We start from the raw sequence: 25226 nt of genomic DNA, 5'->3' as shown, positions 1-25226 counted from the left end.
CACACACACACACACACACACACACACACACTAAGTCTGACAGCAGAAAACACCTTCAGATTAACTCTCTGACCGGTGAAACGGGCCTGTGGCGTCACTTTGCATGACAATGAGCAGCGGAGAGGATCTCGATGTATTTTTCAAACCGCACAAAAGGAGCAAAAACACATTTTTTTCTTCCCGTCCCCTGTCTGTCTTTTCACGTCGGCAATATTTCACAACACTGACACTGCAAATAATGGCGCATTTAACCCTTCAATATGTTCATTTTGATTTGCCATTGTGTTCTCCGCATAAAGCCGAGGCCTGGCTCTTTAAAACAGTGTGGGTTCGTTTAAAAATAGGTTTAGACTAATTATTATTACAATTTAGAAATATACCCCCAAGTTAAGCTTCCTTTAGTCTGTATCCTGGTATATAATATTATGTTTTTAGAGTGCTAACAAACGCAGATGTATTGAATTTTATTTCCTATCCTGTTTCAGTATAAAATATATACGGCTCTCTGACTGTTTTCCAGGCCCGAGGCTTTTCTCCTCTGTCACTTCTCCTCGTTATAAAATTACTCCCGGCCTGCTCGGATGGTGAAAGCTTACCTTGCTCGTCGTTAATAATCCATTTAGTGAATATTTTATCTCCATACAGTGTAAGTGTGTATCGGCCAGAAGCAGGGAGATAAGCCGGGATAACGCTTCTTTTTTCGGCAGCTTTGCCAACCGACTGAGGGGCTGCCGAGTTTCTGTTTCTGTGTGAAGGGACAACTTGTTAAAAAGGTCGTAAATTGTGGGGGGAAACTTTTAGGCTATTTATCCCCCCTCTCTCTCTTCCGTTCCCTGAATATTTTATTGCTTTTTATCCCCCGTCCAGCCTCTCAGCCTCCGGAAATTTACCGTTTGAGCGTGTTGGTGTTTGAGCTGTAAACGGAATTGACCCGCAATAAAACTCACATGTTTAAATCCACATCCACTGACCTTTTCCACTCACTGTATCCCGCTGTATTTCATCCTCTGCCTGTCTCTCTCTCTCTCTCATACACACACACACACACACGCACACACACACACGAGCGCTCCCTCTCTTTCTCTCTCTTCTTTTTTCTCCTTCGTGTCTGTAGTGAATTATAGGAATGACATTATTTTAAAATGTTACAGCAAAAAGGAGGTTTGTTTTACCTCGCAAGGACACACTCTCCTGTGTGTGTGTGTGTGTGTGTGTGTGTGTGTGTGTGTGTGTGTGTGGCTAAGGCCTCAGTCTGAAAACAGGATAATCTGGTTTTTCAGTTGTAAGGGTGAGCTGGGAGGTCAGATTAAGATTTATTATAGCCTGAAGAATTAATAAAATTGTGTGTGTGTGTGTGTGTGTGTGTGTGTGTGTGTGTGTGTAACTGCATATAGAAACTGTGTGGACATTGTTGATGATGTTGTTTTTTCCAAACCAATCGGTGCTTTTTTGGAATAGCAACACATAACAAATGCACTTTTCAGTGTTGCGTGTAGATTTGTCCTGTCATGCGTTTATTCCCCCTTCAAGTTATACTGGTATCTATTATCTGTGTGTCTGAACCTAAATGTGAGTAGGACTGAGTGTGAGCGTGCGTGTGTGTATGCGTGACCTGTACCTGCAGCAGCAGGAAACAATGGGCTCCTGTTGAAGTGAATGGGGCTGCTGACAAACTTGACAGAGGGACGGGAAGGCAGACGCGTCACACCTTGATCGATACCTGAGAAGATGACCCGCTGCACCGCGCGAGGTCAAGGTGACGGAAACAAGCCCACACCCGCACCACGGGTAGGGCAGGGCAGGGCGGAACAGAACAGAATAGAATAGAAGTGACGTGAACTAAATGAATTTAAAAAAAAAAAAAAAAAAAAAAAAAAAAAATGACGGAACACAATAGATCAAAACAGCATAGAGAAACATAGACTAGAATAGAATAGACTTGAATTGACCAGAATTAAATAAATAATTATGTAGGCCAGAGCATAACTTAATAGAATTGAAGAGAATAGAGAAACAGCAGAACTGAATGGGACAATGCAATAGAGAGAACAGAATAGAAAAAAACATAGACTAGAATAGATCAGAATAGAATAGAACAGAACATTTTTCAATAGAGCTGAATAAAACACACACACACACACACACACACACACAAGGTAACAAGTATACTACACCATAACAGAATAGAATAGAACAGAACAGGATAGAATAGGGAAACAGAGCAGAACGAAACGGGACAATAAATAGATCAAAACGTTATAGAGAAACATAACATAAAATAAAATATAATAGAACATATATCTGACTAGACCTACAGAAAAATATATCACAAAGTAACACATGGAGTAGGCTATACCATAACAGAATAACAGAATACAACAGAAGAGAATGAAACATATTTGATTTCAACTGAATTGACCTGAACTAAATTTTTAAAAAGATTAGCAAGTAGAACATACATCACAGAATAGAATGGAATAGAATAAAATAGAATAGAATAGAATAGAATAGGCCCAGGACCAGAATCAGAACCAGAATCAGGTTGTGTGTGTGTGTGAGTGTGTGAGTGTGTGAGTGTGAGTGTGTGTGTGTGTGTGTGTGTGTGTGTGTGTGTGTGTGTGCTGAGCAGTGTGTCTAGCTGCTGCTGCCTGCTTGCCTGAGGTGTCTCTGCATGTTTTCTGCCTTTGTTCCAGGCTTCATGATGTATGAGCAACTTTTGGAGGAATTGGAGAGCGGCAATATTGCCTTCAGCAGGGGAGGGAGTCGCTAAGTGTCACAAAATCAATGTGGGCAGAGCAGAAAGCTGCTGCTCACTCGCACCAACAAATAATCAGAAAAATACAACGAGCAGGGCACAGGGAGGCAGGAAAACAGAAAGTTTGGTGGCTATTGTGTTTTTTTCTCCATATGAAGGACATCCGTTTGAAACTATAGTCATGAGGATATGAAATTAGAATCAACTCAGATAAGAAAAGGAGGTAAAAAGTGAGTGAAGCTCAACCTGCTTGACCTCCTGTCTGCTGTTTTATTCTTATCGTTTAATCTGATTATTTATTTTTTTATTGTTTATAACCTGTTAGGCCTGCCAGGCCTCAGAAATAATACATGGACCGACTGCATGTTCTTTTACGGACAGACGGACAGATAGATAGATAGATAGATAGATAGATAGATAGATAACATTACATAAACGCCATACAAAATTATTTCAGAGTGCAGGTCCCGTTGCTACCTGTCGGCCAGCCGACTCATTCTGAATTCAATCAAATTTAAGTCAGTAGGCTATCTGCATTTCATTTAATGATAAAGGGACATTCATCCACTCTTCAGTCAGGTCATTCATAATAGATTTTTTTCCCCCAAAGAAAGTCTTTTCCATGCCAAACCTTTTTCAATCTGGGAAATTAGCATTCATTCTCAATTATATCTTAAATGCAGGTTTTGGATGTGACGACTTTCTCATGCCAAGGATTTTAAAAATATTATAGATTTATCTTGTGGAAAGCTTTTTGTGAGGCTTGGATTTGAAAGAAAGGGGCCTTGAAAAAAAAAAAAAAAAAAAAAACTCGTTAACCGAGTGGCTAGATATAAAATTTAAAAGGCCCTGATGAACCACGAAAAAAAAAAAATCTCGCTGCATGGAATTATATCTAAGAAACAAACCTCCTTCTCCTTTCCACTCTAGTTAACTATCCAATAAAAAAGAAAAACTCCATGTTCAAGCCCTAAATTGCATCAAACGCTTTCTTAAGCTTATTAGTCGCTGTTTACAATTTTAAAAAGCCAAATAAATAATCATAACAAATTCATTAAAATAATTTAAAGTAGTAAAGCTGTCTACTTGCCTATAATGTGATATAACGTCATTTTTGTTAGGCAAAGCGGCCTGGATGGCTCATCGATGTCACTGCGTCTTATCCAAAACCAAATATGTAACAAAAATAGCCTATATGTAGCCTATATAAAAACATACAAACCAAATATAAATACTTGTGAATAAATACCGAAATTTAAAAATGATACTAGAACGGGCCTAAAACGCATCTCAGCGCACACCTGTCCTCTGCTGTACCCCCCCTTTAAGTCTGTGTGGATTGGTTTTCTTTTCGTTTTTAATTTTATTTTGCCTACAGTTTAGACCCTGAGCCGCTCATATGAACAGTAGAAGAAACTTGAGCTCCGTTATGAACATTACAGTCCAAGGGTGGGGGGGGTCAGGGGTCACAGAGGATGCGTCCCAAAATGCTCCAGGATGATGGAGAAGAATAACAGAGAATTTATGAGAACAATAAAAGCCAATCGACGGGGAGCGGGAAGCGCCTGCGCCTCCAGAGAGCCGCTGTCTTCTATATCTACCCTGTAGATCCGGATTTGTGTGAAAATCATTAAAACAATCACAAATTCGCTTCTAGGGGAGTATATAGTTGATTTACACACGACGGCAGCGATGGAGCGAAGCACAGAGGAGATGCCTGCTTTTATCCGCTTTTATCGGTGTTTACTGAACTGATTATCTGATTTATTTTTGTCTGGGGCGGGGCTCAAAATGTCCTGTTTCTGCAGCAGGCATGGGAAAGTTATGGAAAATTACCTCCTTGCCTCCCTCATTTTTTTTTTTTTTTATTTTATTTTATTTCATATATCTTATTTACGATGATAATTATTAATGTTATTATTATTATAGTAATGTAGAGTAAGGGTCCTCCATGTAGGCCTTTATACAGCAGGTTGTCAGTGGGCCCGGGCTGCTGTCAAATATTTTATTGAACCTTGTTTTTGTCCCAGAAAGGTGATGTTGATGTTGATTTCGTGCAGGTTGATTTTGCGGAAAAAATCTGCCTCCAAATGATGACAACGTCTATACAAGTTTTGCGCGTTTTTTTTCTCCATTTCTTCACTATTGTGAAGTCCAACTCCGGCCTAGACTGGACTGTTTTTCTTCGTTTTCCCTCCCTTTTCTTTCTCTCCATTTCGTTCTTGTTGAAAAATGATTCGGCCAGCTTTAGTCTTCATCTAGGAAGGCGTATAAAGAAGAGGAGAAGAGGAGGGGTGTCTCTGTGTGTGTATGTGTGTGTGCGTGCGTGTGCGTGTGTGTGTGAGTGAGTGAGAGGGGGAAAGGTTTCGATTTGGAGACGCTCAATTTTCTGGCAACAAAGGACCTGTATATCTCCATCATCTTCCCTATATGTGCGTGTGCATGCATGTGCGTGTGTGCCTTTAGTCCACTGATAACACTGCAGAAGGTGTACAACAACGTAAATTCGATAAGAAAAACGAGGAAAACAAAGAACCACTCCACTCTACTCTCTTCTATCCAATTCGTTTGTTGTGTGGGGTGAAAGTGCACATCTGTGCCCAAGGTTATTTCGTGTTTAGATGTATAATATCAAGAGATTTTTTAATGCCTTATTTTCATGTGTATGACATCACACAATGCATTTATATTGATTACAGCAAATGGTAATGCAAAGGCAAAATGTGCCTTTGCATTACCATTTGCTGTTAAACTGGTGATTGGGAGGTTAAACTGGTGATTGGGAGGTGTGATATGAAGCTTTAAAACAAAGACAGAAAATAATGTCAGAAAAATTAAAGAGTTATCTGGCTTATGTGCACGTGCAGAGTGTTATGCGCCACTCTTTAGCACTAGATCTATGTAAGGTGCTCTATTGTGCGTGTTGAGCATCACCCAAAGAGACAGAGAGAAACAAAGAGTTATGTATTGAGTTATATTTAGTTGCTGTTTAGTAACGCCGTGCAGACTGCTGCTCTGAATGCGGAGCTGAATAACCATTAGGAGGAAAAACAAAGAGTGCTGTATTTCTTTTTAGTAATGCACGACTGAAGGGCACCAGCAGCCGCACAGTCTGCACGGGGCTTCATGGCTGGGGGGTAGAATTACTATGCCACTGATGTTAATATCGGAAAGTGGGAAAATCCTATTTATCCATGCAAGTGAAAAAGGCAGCGCCGGGCCAGGGGCGCACGGCTGGGAGCTGAATTACCAAGCAGGCGGAGTAAATGGGCGCCTGTTGGACGAACACAAGGCTTTAAACAGGAGGGGGAACGGCGCTGGACTCTAGTTCTTAATGCAAAGGTCTGCCCGTGATTTAGGGGGCCGTGTAACCTGAATTAGTTGATGAATTTTCTATCGATCCTAAACAAGCCAGATTTATCTCTGACACCGGCGCTGCTGGGTGGCGCGCAGCAGCCAGCCGGGCCATTCTCTCATTCCCCGTTATTAGCGATTTAAAAGAAATGCTTTGGCAGGCACGAGCCCACACACACACACACACACACACACACACACGAAGAGAGAAGGGTAGGCGCCACTTTAAATCCCCCCAAGCACTTTCTTCCTACTGTTTTTCTTTTTTCTTTAGTTTTCTATTTGAAGTCGCTGCCAAAAGTGTGAGGGCAGAGTGTTCGCTCGCTATTAGATGAGCGGCTCTACTTGTCTTCTGGCTGTACTGTACAAGCATGTGAAGGAGGAGGGGGGCAAGCCACAGCGTGTGTGTGTGTGTGTGTGTGTGTGTGTGTGTGTGTGTGTGTGTGTGTGTGTGTGTGTGTGTGCGTGCGTGCGTGCTGGCGTGCTCGTGTTTGTGGCGCGCGCGTTCCGCATAAGGTTCCAGCTCGAGCGGAATGTATTTTCGGCGTGTTGTTATTGTTGTGATTCTCTGCGTGCTTACTTAGTCTCGCATGGTGCCAACATGTGGCAGAGCGACACCGACACAGAACAGGGAGAGAGAGGGGGGGAGAGAGAGAGAGAGAAGTATTGGAAGACTGCGATTGCCCACTAAACCAGCCATATGATGATGCGCGTGCGGGAGCCGTGTTATGCCTAATCCCATTTCCTTATCCGGGGTTCGTCATGGAGCCACGCTATTGGCTGGCTGCCGTCACGTGGCCTCTTAACTTTGTTCACTTGACAGAAAAGTAGGAGGGTTCAACGGAACAGGAATAACCGAAGAGTAAAGGGATAAGATATAAATTTTAGTTATATATATTTTCCGAGTGTGTGCAATTCCACAAAAAGACTGAAATTAATGGCCATGAGCTCCTATTTGATCAACTCCAACTATGTGGACCCGAAGTTCCCGCCGTGCGAGGAGTACTCACAGAGCGACTATCTGCCCAGCCACTCTCCGGACTATTTCAGCTCCCAGAGGCAGGAGGCTGCCGCGTTTCAGCCGGACTCTCTCTACCACCACCACCAGCGGCAGGGCTGCGGAGCCGAGCCGCCCTACACGCCGTGCCAGGGCGCCGGGCAGCCCGCCTCGGTGGTGATGTCCCCACGGGGTCACGTCCTGCCCCCGACCGGGCTGCAGACCACCCCTATCCCGGAGCAGAGCCACCACTGCGACTCGGTGACTCCCAGCCCGCCTCCGCCGTCCTGCGGCCAAACGCCCCACAGCCAAAGCACTTCTTCCCCGGCGAGCAGCCGCAAGGACCCGGTGGTTTACCCGTGGATGAAGAAAGTCCATGTAAACATCGGTAAGTGCTCGCTTCAAACTTCTCTCTCTCCCTCTCTCTCGTTGTCTCTCTCCCTCTCTCTCTCTCTCTCTCTCTGCGCTCTTTGTGCTGCAGCTCAGCTTCATGCACTCAGCTCCATGTCCACCGTCAGATCTACGGCTCCCCTCTCTGCTCTCAGAAGGCTGGTGGCCCTTGGGTCGAGATTTACGATCGCCTGTTTGCAGGGCCAATATAATTACACCCTCCATAAATTTTTATTGCACCTCTCCGCCGAGCTATACCTTTTGAAGTCCGATCGCAGGCTCGTCTGCTCGCATTCCCAGCCCTTATGACAACTCAGACCGTGCCATAAGTTAGCTTTTATGCTTTGGGTAATTTGATTTTAAGTGGTCGGGTTGTATAAACGGTGTACTTTACTCTGTCGAGGCTTCCCCCCGTTGTTCCGGGGGAGGAAAGTTTTATGGGAGCTGAAATATTCATGTTTATGGAGCCGCGGCCGTAAAACACTAATGTAAAACCGAATAGTTGGGAGTCTATTAGGTCTTCGCTTTAATGTTATTCTCCGGTAATGGACTGCCGTGTACTGCTTATAGGGGGACACCGTGTGTGCGCGTGTTCGGGCGGCGACAAAAATGCCACTTCTGCAAAGTCACCGTTATGGCCACAATACAACGCACGAGCCCTGTTTACTGTTGCTGAGTAAAAATCTGTGAAGCCTGCAGGTCGCTCCCTGCACAGGTGTTCTCATGTTTCGCTGCAAAGACAACACAAGCCGACTGATTCTACACGGCTGTTGTAGTTTTTGGATTTGTTGAATCATTACCCAGGGGCCATTCAGTGCCGATGTGTGCCCCCCACCCACCCCCACCCCCCACCCCCCATCCACACACACACCACCACCACCTCCTCTACTCCTCTTAACCAGCTTACACACACAAACAATGCCCATCCCTGTGCTCACCCGTGGCATCTGTGCACGGCACAATTCAAGGCAAGGTTATTCCTCTGAATTACCTCCACCGCTCAAGGACTGCATGGGCTTGTCGCTGCTAGATATTTATATTTCCGTGCTGCGTAACCGGAGAGACTGGGGGCGCGCGCGTGTGAGTGTGTGTGTGTGTGTGTGTGTGAACGTGTCAGGACGGTGCAGCTTCGGATGTGGCCGTGGCCCCGATTTGCTTTGAAATCACAACATTTGGACACCGACGTGAAGCTGAGCTGAGAGGAGCAGGAGAGGTTCCGCAGCCTCAGGGTCCCACATGACGCATGACAACAACAGCACGCTCCATGTCGCTCAGAGCATAATAAGACACACACAGATAGACACACACACTCAGAGGGAAAATAATGTGTTTGGGCAACAGCTGATATGGTGTAAAATAAGGAGAAATCTGAGTGATGAGCAGGATCTGCAGCGGTGTTAACACCAACATCTGCCTTTCAAAACACAAAATCACAAGCCGACTGAGAGCCGCTTATAAGCCTGGATGTTGCCGCCGTGTGCCCAACACACCGCTGATACATGCAGCCTCGGTTCGTTCTCCGTTTCTGTCTGTGTGCGGGCTAATAATCCACTGGCATTCTCTTGTCATTGGGAATTAACGTTGCTTGCGAGGTGGAACGGCAGTCCGCTACGTTTAGACCTCAGTAATACTACAATAACTAACTATATTCTGTTTATAGAGCAAGACAATAACAACAGCTCGGTGCCGATTTCCCCCTGTAATGCTGTACTGTTGTAGCCTAGTTTTCCAACAGTGACACTAAACTGGTGGTTTATTTATTTATTCATTCTTAGGCTATTACTTTATTTATTATAATCTGTCCAGCAAGAGAACAAGCAAAACACATTATTACTGTTGTTGTTATTATTATTATTATTGTTGTTATTGTTATTGTTATTGTTATTGTTATTGTTATTGTTATTATTATTATTATTATTGTTACTGTTATTGTTATTATTATTATTGTTGTTGTTATTATTATTATTGTTATTATTAGGCCTATTATCATCATCTTCGTCATCATTATTATTATTATTATTATTATTAGGCCTATTACCATCTTCGTCATCATCAGTGATATTTTTGTTATGGGCAGGATCTTACCATTAGTATTATTAGCATTTTTATTGGGTTTTTTTTTTTTTGTTATTGCTGGTGGTGTTTTAGTGAATTATTTGCTCACCACTGGTTATTAGCCTACTATTGTGATGATGATGATGCTTATTATTATTATTATTGTTATTATTATTTCTGTTAGTATTGCAATTATTATTATTCCTTTATTTTTCCTGCAGTGAGTCCAAACTACTCTGGGGGCGAACCAAAGCGCTCGCGGACGGCCTACACGCGCCAGCAGGTTTTGGAGCTCGAGAAGGAGTTCCACTACAACCGGTACCTCACGCGCAGGCGCAGGGTGGAGATCGCGCACACGCTGTGCCTGTCGGAGCGGCAGATCAAGATCTGGTTCCAGAACCGGCGGATGAAATGGAAAAAGGACCACAAGCTGCCCAATACCAAGATCCGCTCCGGGACAAACAACAACAGCAACAGCGGCAGCGGCAGCAACACAAACTCGCAGGCGCTAGCCAGCTCTCAGAGCCGGTCGAGCGGGCCGCTATAGCCCGGAGCTCCGCTCCTCTGACCCCGTCACCTCCTTTACCTCCCTGACCCGAAACTGAGCGCAGTCCCGGAACCACCACTACTAGCCTGTTATTAAAATTATTATTATTATTATTGATGTTATTAATATGAATATCCCCGCTACCTATAACCGAACCATGCACTTTGGATCAGAATGAAAGCCTCTGCTCACGGACGGGCCGCCGGATGCAGGACGGACGTCACTACCTGCTCTGTACTGTTGTCACACACTGTGGGGGGAGGGTGTGTGTGTGTGTGGACAGAGAGAGAGATTCCACCATTCAGAAAAATGAATTGAACAAAAATGGGTGAAGAGAAGAAGAGTACAGGGGAGGAGAAAACCAAACTAAGGGAGTGATGCGGACACCCGTTTTTATCTCTCTCCTCTCTCTCTCTCTCTCCCTCTCTCTCTCTCTGCGTTTTTATATTCTCCCTCTGTCTTTTTATACTCTGACAGAGCAGAAGGCGGTAGGCAGAAGATGGTGTGTGTGTGTGTGTGTGTGTGTGTGTGTGTGTGTGTGTGTGTGTGTGTGTGTGAGTGTGGGTGTGTGTGTGAGTGTGTGAGTGTGTGAGTGTGTGTGTGTGTGTGTGTCTTTTTCTTTTTTTATCAGTGATTTTTTGGTGAAGATGGATCCTCGTTTTCATCTTTAATCATGCCAAACTCGGACCCCATTTTGTCATGTTTACTCTGCGGGTACAAAGCAAAGGGGTGAACCGCGGCTCTGCCCATTACCCCCCAACCACCGCCCCCCAGCCCCCCCCACCCACCCGGTTAATAAATGAGACTCTCGTTTCGTCTAGAGACGTATTCTTACACTCCTTTTACCCCCCACCCCTCCTTTATACACACACACACACACGCACGCTCACACCTCCATCCGCCCTTAAAATACTCTAAAATAAAAATATAAAACGTAAAACACCTCCAGTATCTTCCAAAAACACGTAATATGAAGGTTTTTTTTTCTATCTTGCTGTTATAATTCGAATTAATATTATTATTATTCTAATTGTTATTTCTTGTTTTGTAAAGCCAAACTACACAAGAAATTATGACTGTTTTGTTGTAGTAATTCAGTGTTGGTGATATGAAAGTGACTGATAAATTGCTTTGATTGTTAATTTGCTACAGGCAGACAGACAGACAGACAGGGTGATTTAGACAAATTAAAGCTAAATGTTTGCATTTCCACTAAGAATCAAACAGGGTTTCTAACAGAGGACAGCTCTATCCAAAACAAAATCCTGGTACAAAAAATAGTAATAATAATAAAATAACCCTAAAGCATTATAAACGCAGCACTATACAATATACTACCTATTACCTCAGTTGGTACTTATTTTTGTTTTATTTTTCTTGCTCGTTTAATGAAGTGACAGTTTTTCGAGCGTTTTATATATAATATTTTTGTTTGTTTTTGTTTGTTTGTTGTTGTTTTTTTTTAATTTTATGGCGAGCTATTATTACCTGCGATACATTATTCATTTGTTGTATGTGAAACAAAAAATGTAATTTAATAATAAGCAATTGATGTGACCAGGGACATTCAGAGAGAGGTGCGTATATTTGCATGAATGATGATTGTTTTTTCTTTTATATATATATACATATATATATATAAAAGAAGGCCTAGTAAATCTATCCCCTTTTTCTCGGCACATAAAATGCGCGCACACTTTTCTCTCTCTCATTTCTTCTCTCTCTACATGTTTTTCTCTCCTCTCACCCTGTGCCATTTTAGATATTTTATTCTACAAGTGTTTTGTAATAATAATAATTATTATTTTATTTACATTCCAAAGATCAGTTCTATCGCTGATGGTGATGACGATGATGATGATGATGGTATTGTTGAAAATGTATTCCTCTCCCCTCCTCTTTGTACGTTGCTCCTTCCTCTGCTTATGCCTCCTCCGTGTTTTCCTCCTTCCTTTTATTTGTAAATAGTTCATAGAAATTTAAATAAATGGCTGAAAAAGCATCGTCTTCTATCCTCCTCTCTCTTTGTTTCTCTCTCCTCCCAACCCACAACAAACTTTTTAAATCATTTTTAATGCTTTTTTTTTCATCCAGAAGTAAATAATATTCAAAAATAGGTTTTCGGAGGCTTTTGTCGTGCCCCTGTCTCTCTTTTCACAAAGGCTTAAAAAAGCGGGGACTAGCCTATTTATTAGCACTCACTTGATTTCTTTCAGAATCATGAGGAAGAAAATTAAAAAGAAAAAGAAAACACCGTTACAATAGAAAACAGAAAAACACTAAATATAACTATAATGATCAAATTATACTTCCTATTTAAACTTCAGAGTAGTGACGCTGATTCAGATTTGTTGTGTTTAAATGCGTCTGAACGCAGCCTTCCACAAGCATTTAAACACACACACGCAAGCACACACATATGCATACATAAGAAATTATTTCATTTAATTTCAGTGTTGGTTTGCTTTCCAACGTAGCGACCTGTCTTGAGAAATCAGCGGCCTGCGATGATTAATCTGTCCCGGCCATGAGTGATCTTGGTACATTACGTCCTGTAATCTCGTTTTAAATCACAAACCGTCCCTCCGTTTCACTCCCGTTCTCCCGTTAATTTAACGGCTGCTCAGACGCGCTGCACCGGGCCAGAACACGGACACCCTCCCCACCCCCCACCCCCACCTCTCCTCTGTTTCTGAAAAAAGAAAAGTTAAATAGTTTCTCGGTCCGTGGTCTTTTAATGCTTTAATGAGTGTAATTTTTGCACAACAGTTTTCCTGTCGGTGTTTTGTGGACCGGTGCCCGTGTGTGTGTGTGTGTGTGTGTGTGTGTGTGTTTTATTTTTTTATATATTACAAAAAGGGAGCGGGCCGGGCGCCATAGCTCAAACCCTGACAACCAAATAGATAATCAACAAGACGAATGGCTTCTTTTGTAAGGCGCGGCTCCCGTATTAATTTTCATTTTCTTTTCTTAGAGCAGGTATCGAAAAATATAGAGCAAGAGCAAGGGGAGAGAGAAAATAGCATTCCTCCCGATGAACTTTAAACAAAAAAAAGTGTGCCCCCCAAATTGGTCCGCTCGCATTCCTCGGGCCGGAGAAGATTCTCTATTACTTGTTGGTTGATTTCTCCCCGGGCCTTGTGCCACGGAGACTCCCTCTGCCCATTTATCTGTTTTCTTCCTATTTATGAAAGGCTCCTCTAGCGCGCAAAACCAGCCTCCTATCAAATATAAGACCCATATGTGTCCGTGCGTCATGCTCCACACACACTGCGCCACGACAGGGACACAAAACCGAGCGGATTGTGTCACATCTCGCGATTTGTTGGGGTTTAAAACATCCTCGCTATGTTCAAAATATCAGTGGTTTATTCCACGTTTTGCTCAAAAATGCTTGTAGGATGATTCCTAATTTTAGCATTCCAGGTGTATTTCATTTTTTACTAGCTGAAAACGATTTGGTTCCAATATCCCTCCCCTCCTTTTCTTGTCGCAGGGAGAGGTGTAGATAATATTGGTGTCCAAACACACACACACACACACACACACACCACCCACACACACACACACACACACACACACAAAACATATGTGCTTTCACAATAAAACAGAAGCCCAGCGAGCACTCATGGCTGAAATAAATGAATTTGCGTGCGGGTGACACCGCGAACAATAAAATCCACCGAGGAATTCTTATTCTTTTAGCCTCTTTTATCAGCCACGGCCTTCTGTGCTTCTGTGAATGGGGAATGGAACAGATTTTGTGAGGACCCCCTCCACCCCCCCATCCACACACACACTCACTATGTTGCCTCTTAAAAAGTTCACCGCCATTATTTTCTGGACAGGACAGAGGGAAGGCACCTCAAGAAAAATGCGAGAATTATACAAGAAACATCATTAATCACTTGTTCTCCTTTAAACACTTCTTCTTCTCTCTATTGTCATTCGGCAGCCACACACAGGCGGCAAGACGCCTTCTGCCAGGAGGGAGAGAGAGAGAGACAGAGGAGAAGAATAAGAAGACGTCTTGGAAGACACTTGGAGCCCCCCCCCCCACCCTCAAACTCCCCACCACCCCCTCCTCATCATGATCACACACCTCCTTCCCCTTTTCTCACCCCACCCGCCACCTATTTTTTTTTTTTTTTTTTTTTTTTTTACACCCCACAAGTATCCCACCAAAAAAAAAAAAAAACTTTTCTCTTCCTTCCTTGGAAAGAAGAAAATCCCTCCAAAGAAACTCTAACAAACCAGTCAGAGAGCCTTCACACCACCGAAGAAGATGGACCAGAAGAAGCTGGTGAAGGTAAGAGACCTGGCAGATGAGATTTTTTTTTCCTGTCTTCCTCTCCGTGTGTCTGATGCCTCTCTGGCGGTTTTATGGTTTTATTGCCCCCTGCGCATTTGGCGAGGTCAGGCGAAGGGGACAAGGGGGCATTTATGGCCATGCGGGGCTTTGATTTGAGCGCAGGGACGTTTGGAGCGTTTGGAGTGTTTGTGTTGGACGGCCTGGTGTTGTGTTTTTTCCGTGCATGTGTGTGTTGTGTGTGCTTTCTCGACAGTTTGTACAACTGTCTCCATCCCCTTTGCTGGGCCGCTGTCACTTCAGCATCCCGCATGAGGCCTGCAGCTCCGTGCGCATCTGTTATTCTGCGTAAAACGTCCTTTATTTACGGATTCACGGCTGTTTTTGGTGCAGAATTTCTAGCCGGCATTTTTTTTTTTTTTCTTATTTTTTGTGTTTTGGTGAATTGGTTTAATCTAATGGTTTAATTTTTATATTCTGTGATGCAACTAGACTGCAAGTTAAACTGGTTGCCTCTGCTGGCTCACACTCGTCTTGAATTGTCAGAAAGGGTCTTACTAATATATATGACAGAGCGGCCCGGCTGAATAATTCCTGGTTCACCCGGAGCTTATTATGCATTTTGTCTTGGCTGGGTTTCTCTGGTTATAAAGTGTTGCTGCAACGCAGGCCCATAGCTTTTAATGAGATACTGTTGCGTGTGTGTGTGTGTGTGTGTGTATTTTTCGACCAGGTGCGAGCAGGCTACAGAGACTGTAGTGGGAATATGAATAATTCGACGCTCAATTGGAGAGAGGGATTGGGGAGGGAGGGGACGGGTGGGGGCGAAAAAGAAAAATTAAAAGAAGTGGGGGGAGCGCTGGTTAATGGATACTCTCTCGGTTGCGCTCCAAAACAATTTAGCTGGAAAACAAACGATCTGCGAGGCTTCCCAAATGAACCACGAACGATCGCCCGACCGCCGCTGCTCGGGCCCGGGAACCTGCTCAGCTGAGCGGCCGCGGCCTCCCGCTCTGACCCCTGCACAAATCAATGCGCCGGGGATTAAAAAAGGGACAGCGGTTCTGGTGAGAGGCTCCGGCCTCTAGGGGCCCCGGGCCGCATAGCGTGATGCGTGGCGAGACCAACAGAAACAAATGGGAGGAATATAAGAATTGAATAGAAGGAGAAAAAAAAAAAAAAAAAGAGAGAGAGAGAGAGAGAGAGAGAGAGAGAGAGAGAGAGAAGTGGAAGAAAATCGATGGTCATGCAGCGGCAGCGGAATGGCCAAGCTGCGGCCACACAGAGTTCAACCAGGGGACACGTTTTTCTGACCGATGAGGTCCACTGGCTGTGAAGCCAGAGGCTGACCCATGGGCACCCCCTCCCCCTTCTAGCCCCCCCCTTGACCCCGCCAGGCTGCTGGACCCTCCGCTCCCTCCTACACCTCCTCCAGCCGGGGAGACCTCCGGAGCCCCCGGGCCAGTTAGACATAACAGGCCGAGTTCAGGGCACTGTAACCCCGGGGCACGGCGGAGATATCTCCGGTCACTCACTCTCTCACACACATACGCACACACGCGCGCGCTCACACCCACACACACTCTTGTAAAGTCAGACAGACAGAGAGGTAGCCAAACCACCTGGGCAGGGTCAGCTACAGGCCACTGCTCTCTGCTGAGGGGGCTGCAGACAGGCTGAAGTGTAAAAATAAAGGCTGGCACTGGAAAGTATATAAATATATGAGCACCTGGGGAAAAGGATATTTTAATGCTCAGAGAAATTCAAATGTAAATACTGTAAGAGCAGATAATTATATCTATCTACAAAAAGCCACAAAAGCATTTTGTCAGTGTTTTGAATCAAAACTTTATAAAGTAAAAGCATTCTCTCTAAATTCTAAATGTAAGAAGTTGCATGTTGCCGTGTATATCATGTGATGTGTCCAAGTCAGCCAAGCGCATGAGAAACGGTGGGACATGCAGAGTACTGGACAGTATTTGGACAGGCGGGGAGCTCAGAGTAAACAGACCCTGCCCTTCCTGATTGCCTTGTTGAAAAGCTGCCTGGCCATGATTTCAACTCCCTGGCCTGGCCCAGTCGTGTTCCCACTTTGTGCTACAAGGAGAGCTTTTTGATCCCATCTATAGTATCTGTAGTGTTATAATTTGGCTGCTGTGTGCATCCTGAAATTCACCCGCCAGCAGAGCCCAAATGATGGCTGGTTACTTGCCAAAGCTCCTGGTAGAGTGAAACTAACCTGCCAGCCAACATCACCAGCACTTGGCTGGTGGCTGGTGGTCATTTTCCAGCCTGGTAATGTGACCCACAGCTGAGACTGGGGGGGTGGGGGTGGGGGGAGGGTTAATAGAACTACATGGAGTTAGCCACTGTGTGTGTACAATGAAACAAAAGCATATGGGATAAATTCTGTTGGTCGTAAACACTAAAACTGTGTTTATTTTGCCTCAAACTGTTTCCCACGTCTTCTGGGTGCTTCATAATTTACTTTTCGACATTTCTTGTATCACAGCTAAATATGGCCTATAGCTGCTTTGTCTAAGTGATCTTAATCAGTTTGATCTTAATCAGTTTATTAAGAGTCCTCATGTTGCTTCAGTTTCACAGGATATTTATATCTCCCTAACCAGAACACACATGTGCCTTAAACGCTTTGAAACCTGAGTAAATTCACTTGATTTCTGCCAAAAACATGGGGAAAAGGTGACTAACAAAATATTATTGCAACATTAGTATAGAAGAGGCTAGCTAGATACATAAATAAATCAAATAGTGACACTACAAGAAAATTACCTGATGATTAGCAAAAAGAAAGAAAGAAAGAAAGAAAGAAAAACTAGCTAAATGCATAAATAAGTAAACGATACAAGAAAATTACCTGGAAATTTGCAAAAACAAACAAAAAATCTTTTACAAAAATAACAAGAAAATATCTATGTTATAATAATAATACTATAATTATTCAAAATGCTGTATTTAAATGTCAGATCAGAGATGCTGGATCCACATCTGATTCTTAAATGCTTGTGAAAGCCTCCAGGGTTTTTACAGTAAGAGCTCACGTTTGTGTCACCAGGTGAAGTATCAGTCTAAGAAGCTCCCTGAAGCAGATAGATGGTTTAAAGTTTAAAGGCAGACTAGGCAGTTTCACTTTGTTTACCAATATAAAGGATGCATTTGAGGAAGGATAAAACCTCTCATTCATAATGTGACCTCTGATAGCCGACGGCTTTGATGCAGCACTTTTAAATGTCTCTTAAATCTTGATATTTTGATATCACATGTCCAAAAAAATGCTAAAAAATGACCAAATGCCTTTTTATTTTGGGTTGTCATGTGGTAAAAGAGCTGTGCTGAACTCATGAGGCATGTATAAGTTACATTATTTGAGCATTAATTAATATAACAAGCCACCAAGCCATGGCTTTGCTTTGTCCAAACATTTTCACTATACCCTGTGTTTAGTACATTTATCTGACAGTGACTCCCTGTATCTCCACCAATACTGTACGAGACAGCATGATGTGGGGGTCAGAGGTCACAGCAGATGGAACATGTTCCTGCATTGAGTTGGGGAAAGATGTCTAAAGGATTTTTTTTCCTCCAAAACAGTGGAAAGTTGAGGAAAAGATAAAACAAAAAAAAAATCAGTAAATAATCGTAAGAATCAAAAGAATAATCATAACCCGAAGTTAATTATTCAGTATCTGTGAAATCTAGATGATTCAGGCTACAAAGGCGCTCTCATTTCGTTAAACAAGTTCACTAATATCCTTTTTTGTTGTAATTTTGTGTTACAGATCATTTTGTAAGACAAGGTGTCACTTTTCCCTCTTTTTTCCAAAGGGAATCAAAACTTCAAAAAACTGAAAACGTAAATGAGGGGACATTTAACGGTCGCCACTGCACACTGGAGACCTTGAGCTGCATGAGTTTTACAGGGAATTGAACCCTTGACCTTGACCGTGTTGGTGCCTTGCTCTTCTCCTCTTGTTGAGTTTTTCATCCTGAAATCCAGATGGAGTAAATCTAATTTCTGCACTGAGCCTAGGTTCATTAAAACACTCTTGTTAATTAAACCTCCCGCTGTTGGACTGAACTGCCCGCTGAGCTCACATCTCATCAAACTCTGTGTTCTTTTATTCTTATTTCTGCCCGTGTTCGTTCATGTTCGGTGTTCCATGCCGCTCTGTTGAGCCAGCTCTCCCTCAGAACCAGTAGGTTCATCAGTAGGAGGACCGCCAGTTAAATAAAGATAAAATGTAAAAACCAAGGGGGCCAAACTTCAGAGTCAGGGACCCAAAATGGGCTACAAATTGGATCCCTGATCCTGAAAAGTTGCTGCTGCTGTGTGTTTTACAGTCTGCTGTGATTGAGATGTTTAGAGGTTTTAAACCAGCCGATGGAGCAGACGTTTCAACACTAGCTTTACACAGGAAGAGGGCAGGCTTTTAGTGCCCACACACACACACACGCACACACACACACACGCACACACACACACACATACCTCAGTTGCCTATACACACACAGAGAAAAATAATGATGTATGGTTCCAATAATGGTTTAAAGTTCTTCAAAAACGTCAGTAACTAGAGAACCACATTACACAGTGGTTGGTTCTTTGTCAGTATTTTGAAAAAGGTTCTTTATTTAATCAGCTGATTCCACCAAAAGTATTTGGGGGAAAAGTCTTTTCTTGGAACAACTATTTTTGGCTCCTCAAAGAACTTTTTTTTTTTTTTTTTTTTTGGACAGGTCTTTGAAGTACCTTTGGGGACTTGCAGTCTGAAAGGTTCTCTATGGAACCATCACTCTGAGGAACCATTCTCCCTTCACTCTTTCTGTCTTTCTATCACTCTGACATACTGTAGACTGCAAAAGACCCATGTGTGATCTCAATGGCAGTCTTTCATTCAGTCTCTCTCTCTCTCTCTCTCTCTCTCTCTCACCACACACACACACACACACACACAGTGCCACAGCAACAAAATGTAAATTTCTAATAACCAACCAACAAAAGTTTATAGAGAAACAATGAAACTCACTATATCTGACACACACACACACACACACACGCACGCACGCACGCACACACACGTTGTTCCTCCCTCCTCTGCTGGGCTCGCGGCCCTGGCCCGGGGAGTCTCGCGGTGGTTGCTAATTGCTAGACAAATCGCCCTCACGGTTCGCGCGCTCGCTGCAGCCACATAGCCCAAGAATTTATTATTATGGAGAGCGCGAGGAGCCGGGAGGTCACGGTGCAGGCGCGAGGGCTGCAGGAGGAGGTCGTCAGGAGAGATATATGGCTACGAGGCTTTTTACTCTAGCTACTGCACCGGCTGCGCGTGCGTGCGTGGCAGTGGCCGGTCAGAGAGTCATTTAAAAGTAGACATGAATTAAGTATTAAAGAGAGGGAGCCAGCTAGGAGCTGGGGCGCGCGCGCACACACACAAGCACACACACACACACACACACACAGTTCATGCCTTATAGGCCTTTTAATGCATGCCTGTCAGAATACTGTCAAAGCAGAATATACAAAATATTAATTTACATTTTCAATAAACAGGTTCGGAAAGTCTAACTCATGAAAGATTAATCTCTCTCTCTCTCTCTCTCGCACACAGACGCACACGCATGTGCACACTTCCTCTAAAAGACCATTACATCATGATACTCTTATTTTTAGCATAAGGCTGTAGCATGGATGCGTTTAGGTGCATAACACCGGTTTTGTTTGCCCGTTTAAGGTTAAGGTACCTGTAATTAACGCTGTTTTAGCTCACGTAAGCTATATGGGAAAAGACCTAAATGATCAATACAAAAAAACAGAAAACTCACCAGGTTTACACTACAGGTTTGTATCGGTTTTGTTAGTTATTGATAATGGCCCGAATGCAGATCAGCTGATTTGCACCGTCAAAACCAACACAGATCACACAATAAAGTTCATTTCGTTTCCTCTTACGCTTTCTGAGGTGTGCGCATGTGAGCATGTGAGCGTGTGTGTGCGTGTGTGTGTGTGTGTGTGTGTGGTTTGTTGGAGCATGTTGACGCATTAGCAGCGGCCTGGTGAGTGGAGGAAGCCCCGCAGTATAATGATGCTGCAGCTCATATCCGTTACATGTGAGTGATAAATAGGCTTCTTTGGCCCGGGATGACTAATGGCGAGGCATTAGGCCTATTGATACCAAAGTATTAACCAGTCCTCTTTGTCCCATTTACCCCCGCCGCATTACCTATTACTTATCAATATCCTAATGACACGGACGCGCTGACACGTAATAACACCGTGCAGCTAAAAGACACGGGGATCCGGGATAAAACTCACATTATAATGCAGATTTAATAACAGACATGCACGCCAGCCTGTCCAACCCAACTATCTAAAAATAAAATCTCACTACCAACTAACAAAAACTATTTTGCTTGCCGTTTTTCTCTTGACAATGCAGAAATGAAAATGGATCTGTTATATTTGTGCGTCAGCCGTCAATTTTAAAGGCCAGACGACACAATTTTTAAAATGTTCAGATTTTTTCTGATATGCTTAATCAACTGGAAAAAAGAAAGAACCAGCAGCCGAAACACAGCTCACAACATAACAATTTATCTCAAGGGTGAACTTTTTCACTCTACTTCGCTCACTCCCAATCATTGCAATCGATTAGTACAATAAATAGGAAACGTCTATGGCTGTGGTGCATATTGGCAATATCAGTCTATATATAGACTATATGTATGATTAAAATACACGTACACTACAGCCTGAACTAAATACACATTACTCTACATACAGACAATATAGATCACATTTCACTGTACAAAGCCCCTAAATTATTCAGTGTGTTAGCAAATGTGGAGCAGTTTTGGCACAGGCAGATAATGTTTTTCAGCCACATGATGTAACACCATGCAGACATGCGTCGTAGTAAATAACAATATAGTTTTACACGTTTGACTTATTGTCAAAGGCTTTACACAAAACATCAGGTTTGGAGGCTGCGTCATTTCCAATAGCAATCTAAATGTGCTCATATCTGCATACCCATACACACAGATATACCACCGCACCAAGTTGATTTAAATGACCTCAAATGTCAAGGAAGTGGAAGACAGATTTTGGATGTCTTCCAGGTGTTTAGTGAGAATATAAGCAGCTATACAGCCTCAGTTAGATGAGCCAACACTGAAAATGTTATTGATATATATTATGTCTTGTAGCCTGGCAGGCTCTCGTCCAGCTTTTATAAAGTTATCCGTGGCAGTTTGAACGGAAGGTTATTGATTATGACTTTGTCTGAAAACAAAGAAATGAACTCTCAGCATACTGGAGCCTCTCTCTCTCCCTCTGTCACACACACACACACACACACACACACACACACACACACACACACACACACGAGCCTGGTATAGATCTGCAATATGATTTGAATATCACTTAGTTCAGTGAAGAGTTGTAATGTTGCAGTAATGACGCCTTTAAAAAACAACGTTTTAGTTGTATATAAACGTTTGTTTACAGGGAAACTGAGAAGAAAATAGTGCCTGACTATGATGAGACGTTGGGGTGGGAGGGGGGAGGCAGGCCACACGGCCAGGCCACACGGCTCGTGGGACCGGGGGATGTCTCTCGTGCTGTCCCATAACGGTGGGAGGGGGGGCCTCACGTCTCGCGCAGGAAAGGAATATATTTCAAAAACCGGTTGTGCGCGTGCTGCCGTCTCGAGACAGATTTACGAGCCGCGGTAAAAGGCGAGACGTCCGGGCTTGGTAAATCAATCTCTCTCTCTCCCTCTCTCTCTCGCCTTCAGCTTTAACAGTGTGCTGACACTGGATTTTTTTTTTTTTTTTAATCGACTGAATCATCCTTTTGAAATCCCATAATAATAATACTAACGATACTTCTAATAATATTAACGAGTGTAGGCCTAACAATAATAAAAATAATAATTAGTATAATAAAAGCATAAACAAGTCATTATCTTGTAATATGGTATTTTAAACATTTCATGACGTGTTGGAAGGTTTAATTGTATGGCCCCTGTGTGTTAACCAAAAGACATTTTGAGTTTCTTTTTTTTTTTTTTTTTCCCCAAACCACAGTTAATCATTTACAAGCAGGAAGAATCTACCTGTCCTCATCCATCACGGAGCGCGAGACCTCCAAGAATCCACTGAAACATCACTGTCACTTTCATTATTATTATTATCATTATTATTAGTAGTAGTAGTGGTAGTGGTATTATTGTTAATAGTAGTAGTAGTAGTAGTAGTAGTAGCAGTATCAGTAGTACGTAATTAGCCTACAAATGGAAGAATATAGGATTTTAATAAACCTATACGCCATATGGTGGCTGGCCCAGTTTCCTGTGATGTGCACAAACGATTTGCGCGGTGTGGGCTGCATCTAGAATTTCACACTAACTAATTATGAGTGGCCTCCAATTAGCAGATTTGCTTTTGAATCTCTCTGACGTGTTGTTTGCATAGTACGAAAATATAATCCGTGGTATGGTAGGCCCTCCACCTCGCAAAAATAATAAAAGTAATATTTTATATTCCTCACTACTCGCTCTCCCATGTATTGCTGGAGAAAATATAAATAATGGAATACAACTGGTTTAAATTCAGCACTAGGTTCGCCTTTCCCATAATCGTGGCTGGCCTTTCGTTTTCGGGTAACCATAATTAGTGTTACCCGCTTATTAATAGCCTATGGTTTTATTTCCACACTATTCCAAGCCATTCTATGTGCTCTGTGTTATTGTGTGCTGCGGTTTGGCCAGGTTCTCAGACCTGGGTAACACCGCTGCTGTCTGCTCTGCTGCTACTTATCTTAGCCGTTGCTTCACACTGTGATTGCTGTAATTTATGGCCGTCATTACAGACGCCATCATCACCGCCGCAAATGTTTGATTTCAATCTTGTTGTGGGGAAAATCTCGGGGAAACGCCGTGCTATTCCGAATGCAAGTTTATATATCTGTTTTTTAAACATATCGAAAAAGAAACAATAAATAAATTGCCGTGTCAACTGCTTAACTGATAATAGGCTGCATGTGCGCCGTTATTTTCTCCACTCACTAATTATTTGTAATGCCTCTATCATCTTGTGTATATATTTTTAGAAACAAACAGCTCCAAACAGCCTGCTGGCCAGTTGTGTATCCAGCTAGAAAAATGTTAATCTCCTCTGATCTCACCACCAAGTATTTGTGGCTAATTGCGTTTGATATTTAACCTCTTTTATTTCTCTCTCTTTATCTCTTGCCTCGGAGCTGCTTAAGTTTTTTTTTTTTTTTTTTTTTAAACAGAGGTAAACATCAAACAAACCAGGAGCTGATGTAATTTTGGCCTAAATGCTGGATAAAAGGCAATTGCGCGATGAAATATGACATTCAGCGCAATGCAACGTGAAAGGTGAAGTTTTAAAAGCTTGTGAAAGGCGACACTTGACGTCGATCCAGCAGATACATGATCTAAATAATTATAAATACAGTTTTCTCGTATTTGTATTATTTTCTTCCTTATTTTTGCTTTTTTTGCCCCCAACTTTCCCCTCATGTGTTTGGAGGAAGCGAAGTGATTTTGCCTTGAAGGTTTCAAGAGGTTAGAGAAGCTCTGAGGCATGAAAACAGCAGCTTTTCATACCTGGAGAAAAAGTGAAGGAGGGATGTTTCACTTATTTTTCTATCGTGTAAAACACACAGTCTGTGTGTGTGTGTGCGTGTGTGTGTGTGTTCCTGAGGGAGGCTGTGGGCAGGCCTATTGTTTGACCTTGAAGTGTTTCTGTTAGCTCTGCTGCTAGCTTAGCCGTCTTGTTGTTTTTAGAGTCTCGAGCTCTATTGTTCTGCTGGAAGTGGCTCGAGCTCCAAACAGGAGCCCGAGCTTCCATTGTTGCTGCCCTGGCCTCGCGACCGGGGATCTCTCACTCTCTCTCTCTCTCTCACACACACACACACACACTGTCTCCATCTCATTCTCTTCTTCTACTTCTTTTTCATTCTCTTTTCATACCCATCTCTCTCTCTGCTCGGTGCGCCGGGCTCTACCTGTCCGGTTTCACCCCCACCCTCTTAAATAACGGCTCGTTCCTCTAAATGAATTACAGCTCGCGCCTGCACGGGCACCCCACCGGCAAAACTTGTTAATAACGAGGTGGACTGTGTATTTGGAGAATCCCCCACGTTGAGCTAAAAGCTATTTGTGTCTGCGCTATTCATAACATCACATCGACGTGGTGAGGGAAATAATGCAGGGAAATAAAAGGTGTAGCCTCTATTTATTCTACTTTATTTTATTTTTTTTTTAAAGTCATGCTTTCCTTCGATTTTCAGCTTTTCAATTCATGGCACTTCGGAACATGCAAATCATTGTGCAAACACAATTTGGCCTCATTGGTTCTTGCTGGCACCGGGAGTTTGAGTCGCTGTGGCTCCTAAAATATTCAGGTTAGACATTCGGGGCAAGGACATCTCGCAGAATAAACGGAATAAACTCGAACAATAAGCAAATGTGTCCCAGTGTGTGTGTGTTGCTCGTATCAACGAATATTTCCAGTTTCATTCCGAGGCGGAGGAGGAGAAGAAGAAAGTGAAATGCCAGCAGAGGAATCCCCTCTGCTCAGAGCGCTGACACTGAGCAATAACAAAGAAACACACAGAGGCTGAAGTCATTTTTTCTTTTAAAGATCATAGTCGGTGACAATCATCTTTTATCGGTCTAGCCTCTCTCCTGTAACCTGCTGCTGCCATTTACACACTGCACCATAAATTTACACACCTCATGGGGCTGGAATGTGAACGAAAACC

At 43.1% G+C, this 25226-nt stretch overlaps 2 protein-coding genes across 2 annotated transcripts in view; both read left to right on the top strand.

The window, feature by feature from the left end:
* Window positions 1-7046: 7046 nt before the first annotated feature.
* Window positions 7047-19357, top strand: hoxb4a (homeobox B4a). The gene is made up of 3 exons (XM_030057812.1): window positions 7047-7494; window positions 9773-10536; window positions 19328-19357. The coding sequence occupies exons 1-2, from the start codon at window positions 7047-7049 to the stop codon at window positions 10096-10098; spliced, it is 774 nt and encodes a 257-aa protein (XP_029913672.1). The 3' UTR covers window positions 10099-10536; window positions 19328-19357.
* Window positions 14276-25226, top strand: part of hoxb3a (homeobox B3a) — a 45268-nt gene continuing 34317 nt past the window's right edge. The window contains 1 exon segment of the mRNA XM_030057782.1: window positions 14276-14407. The gene's annotated coding sequence lies outside the window, so the exon portion shown is untranslated.

Source organism: Myripristis murdjan, chromosome 8 (assembly GCF_902150065.1).
Source record: "Myripristis murdjan chromosome 8, fMyrMur1.1, whole genome shotgun sequence".
Lineage (NCBI taxonomy): Eukaryota > Metazoa > Chordata > Actinopteri > Holocentriformes > Holocentridae > Myripristis > Myripristis murdjan.
This window is presented reverse-complemented; position numbering and strand designations above follow the sequence as displayed.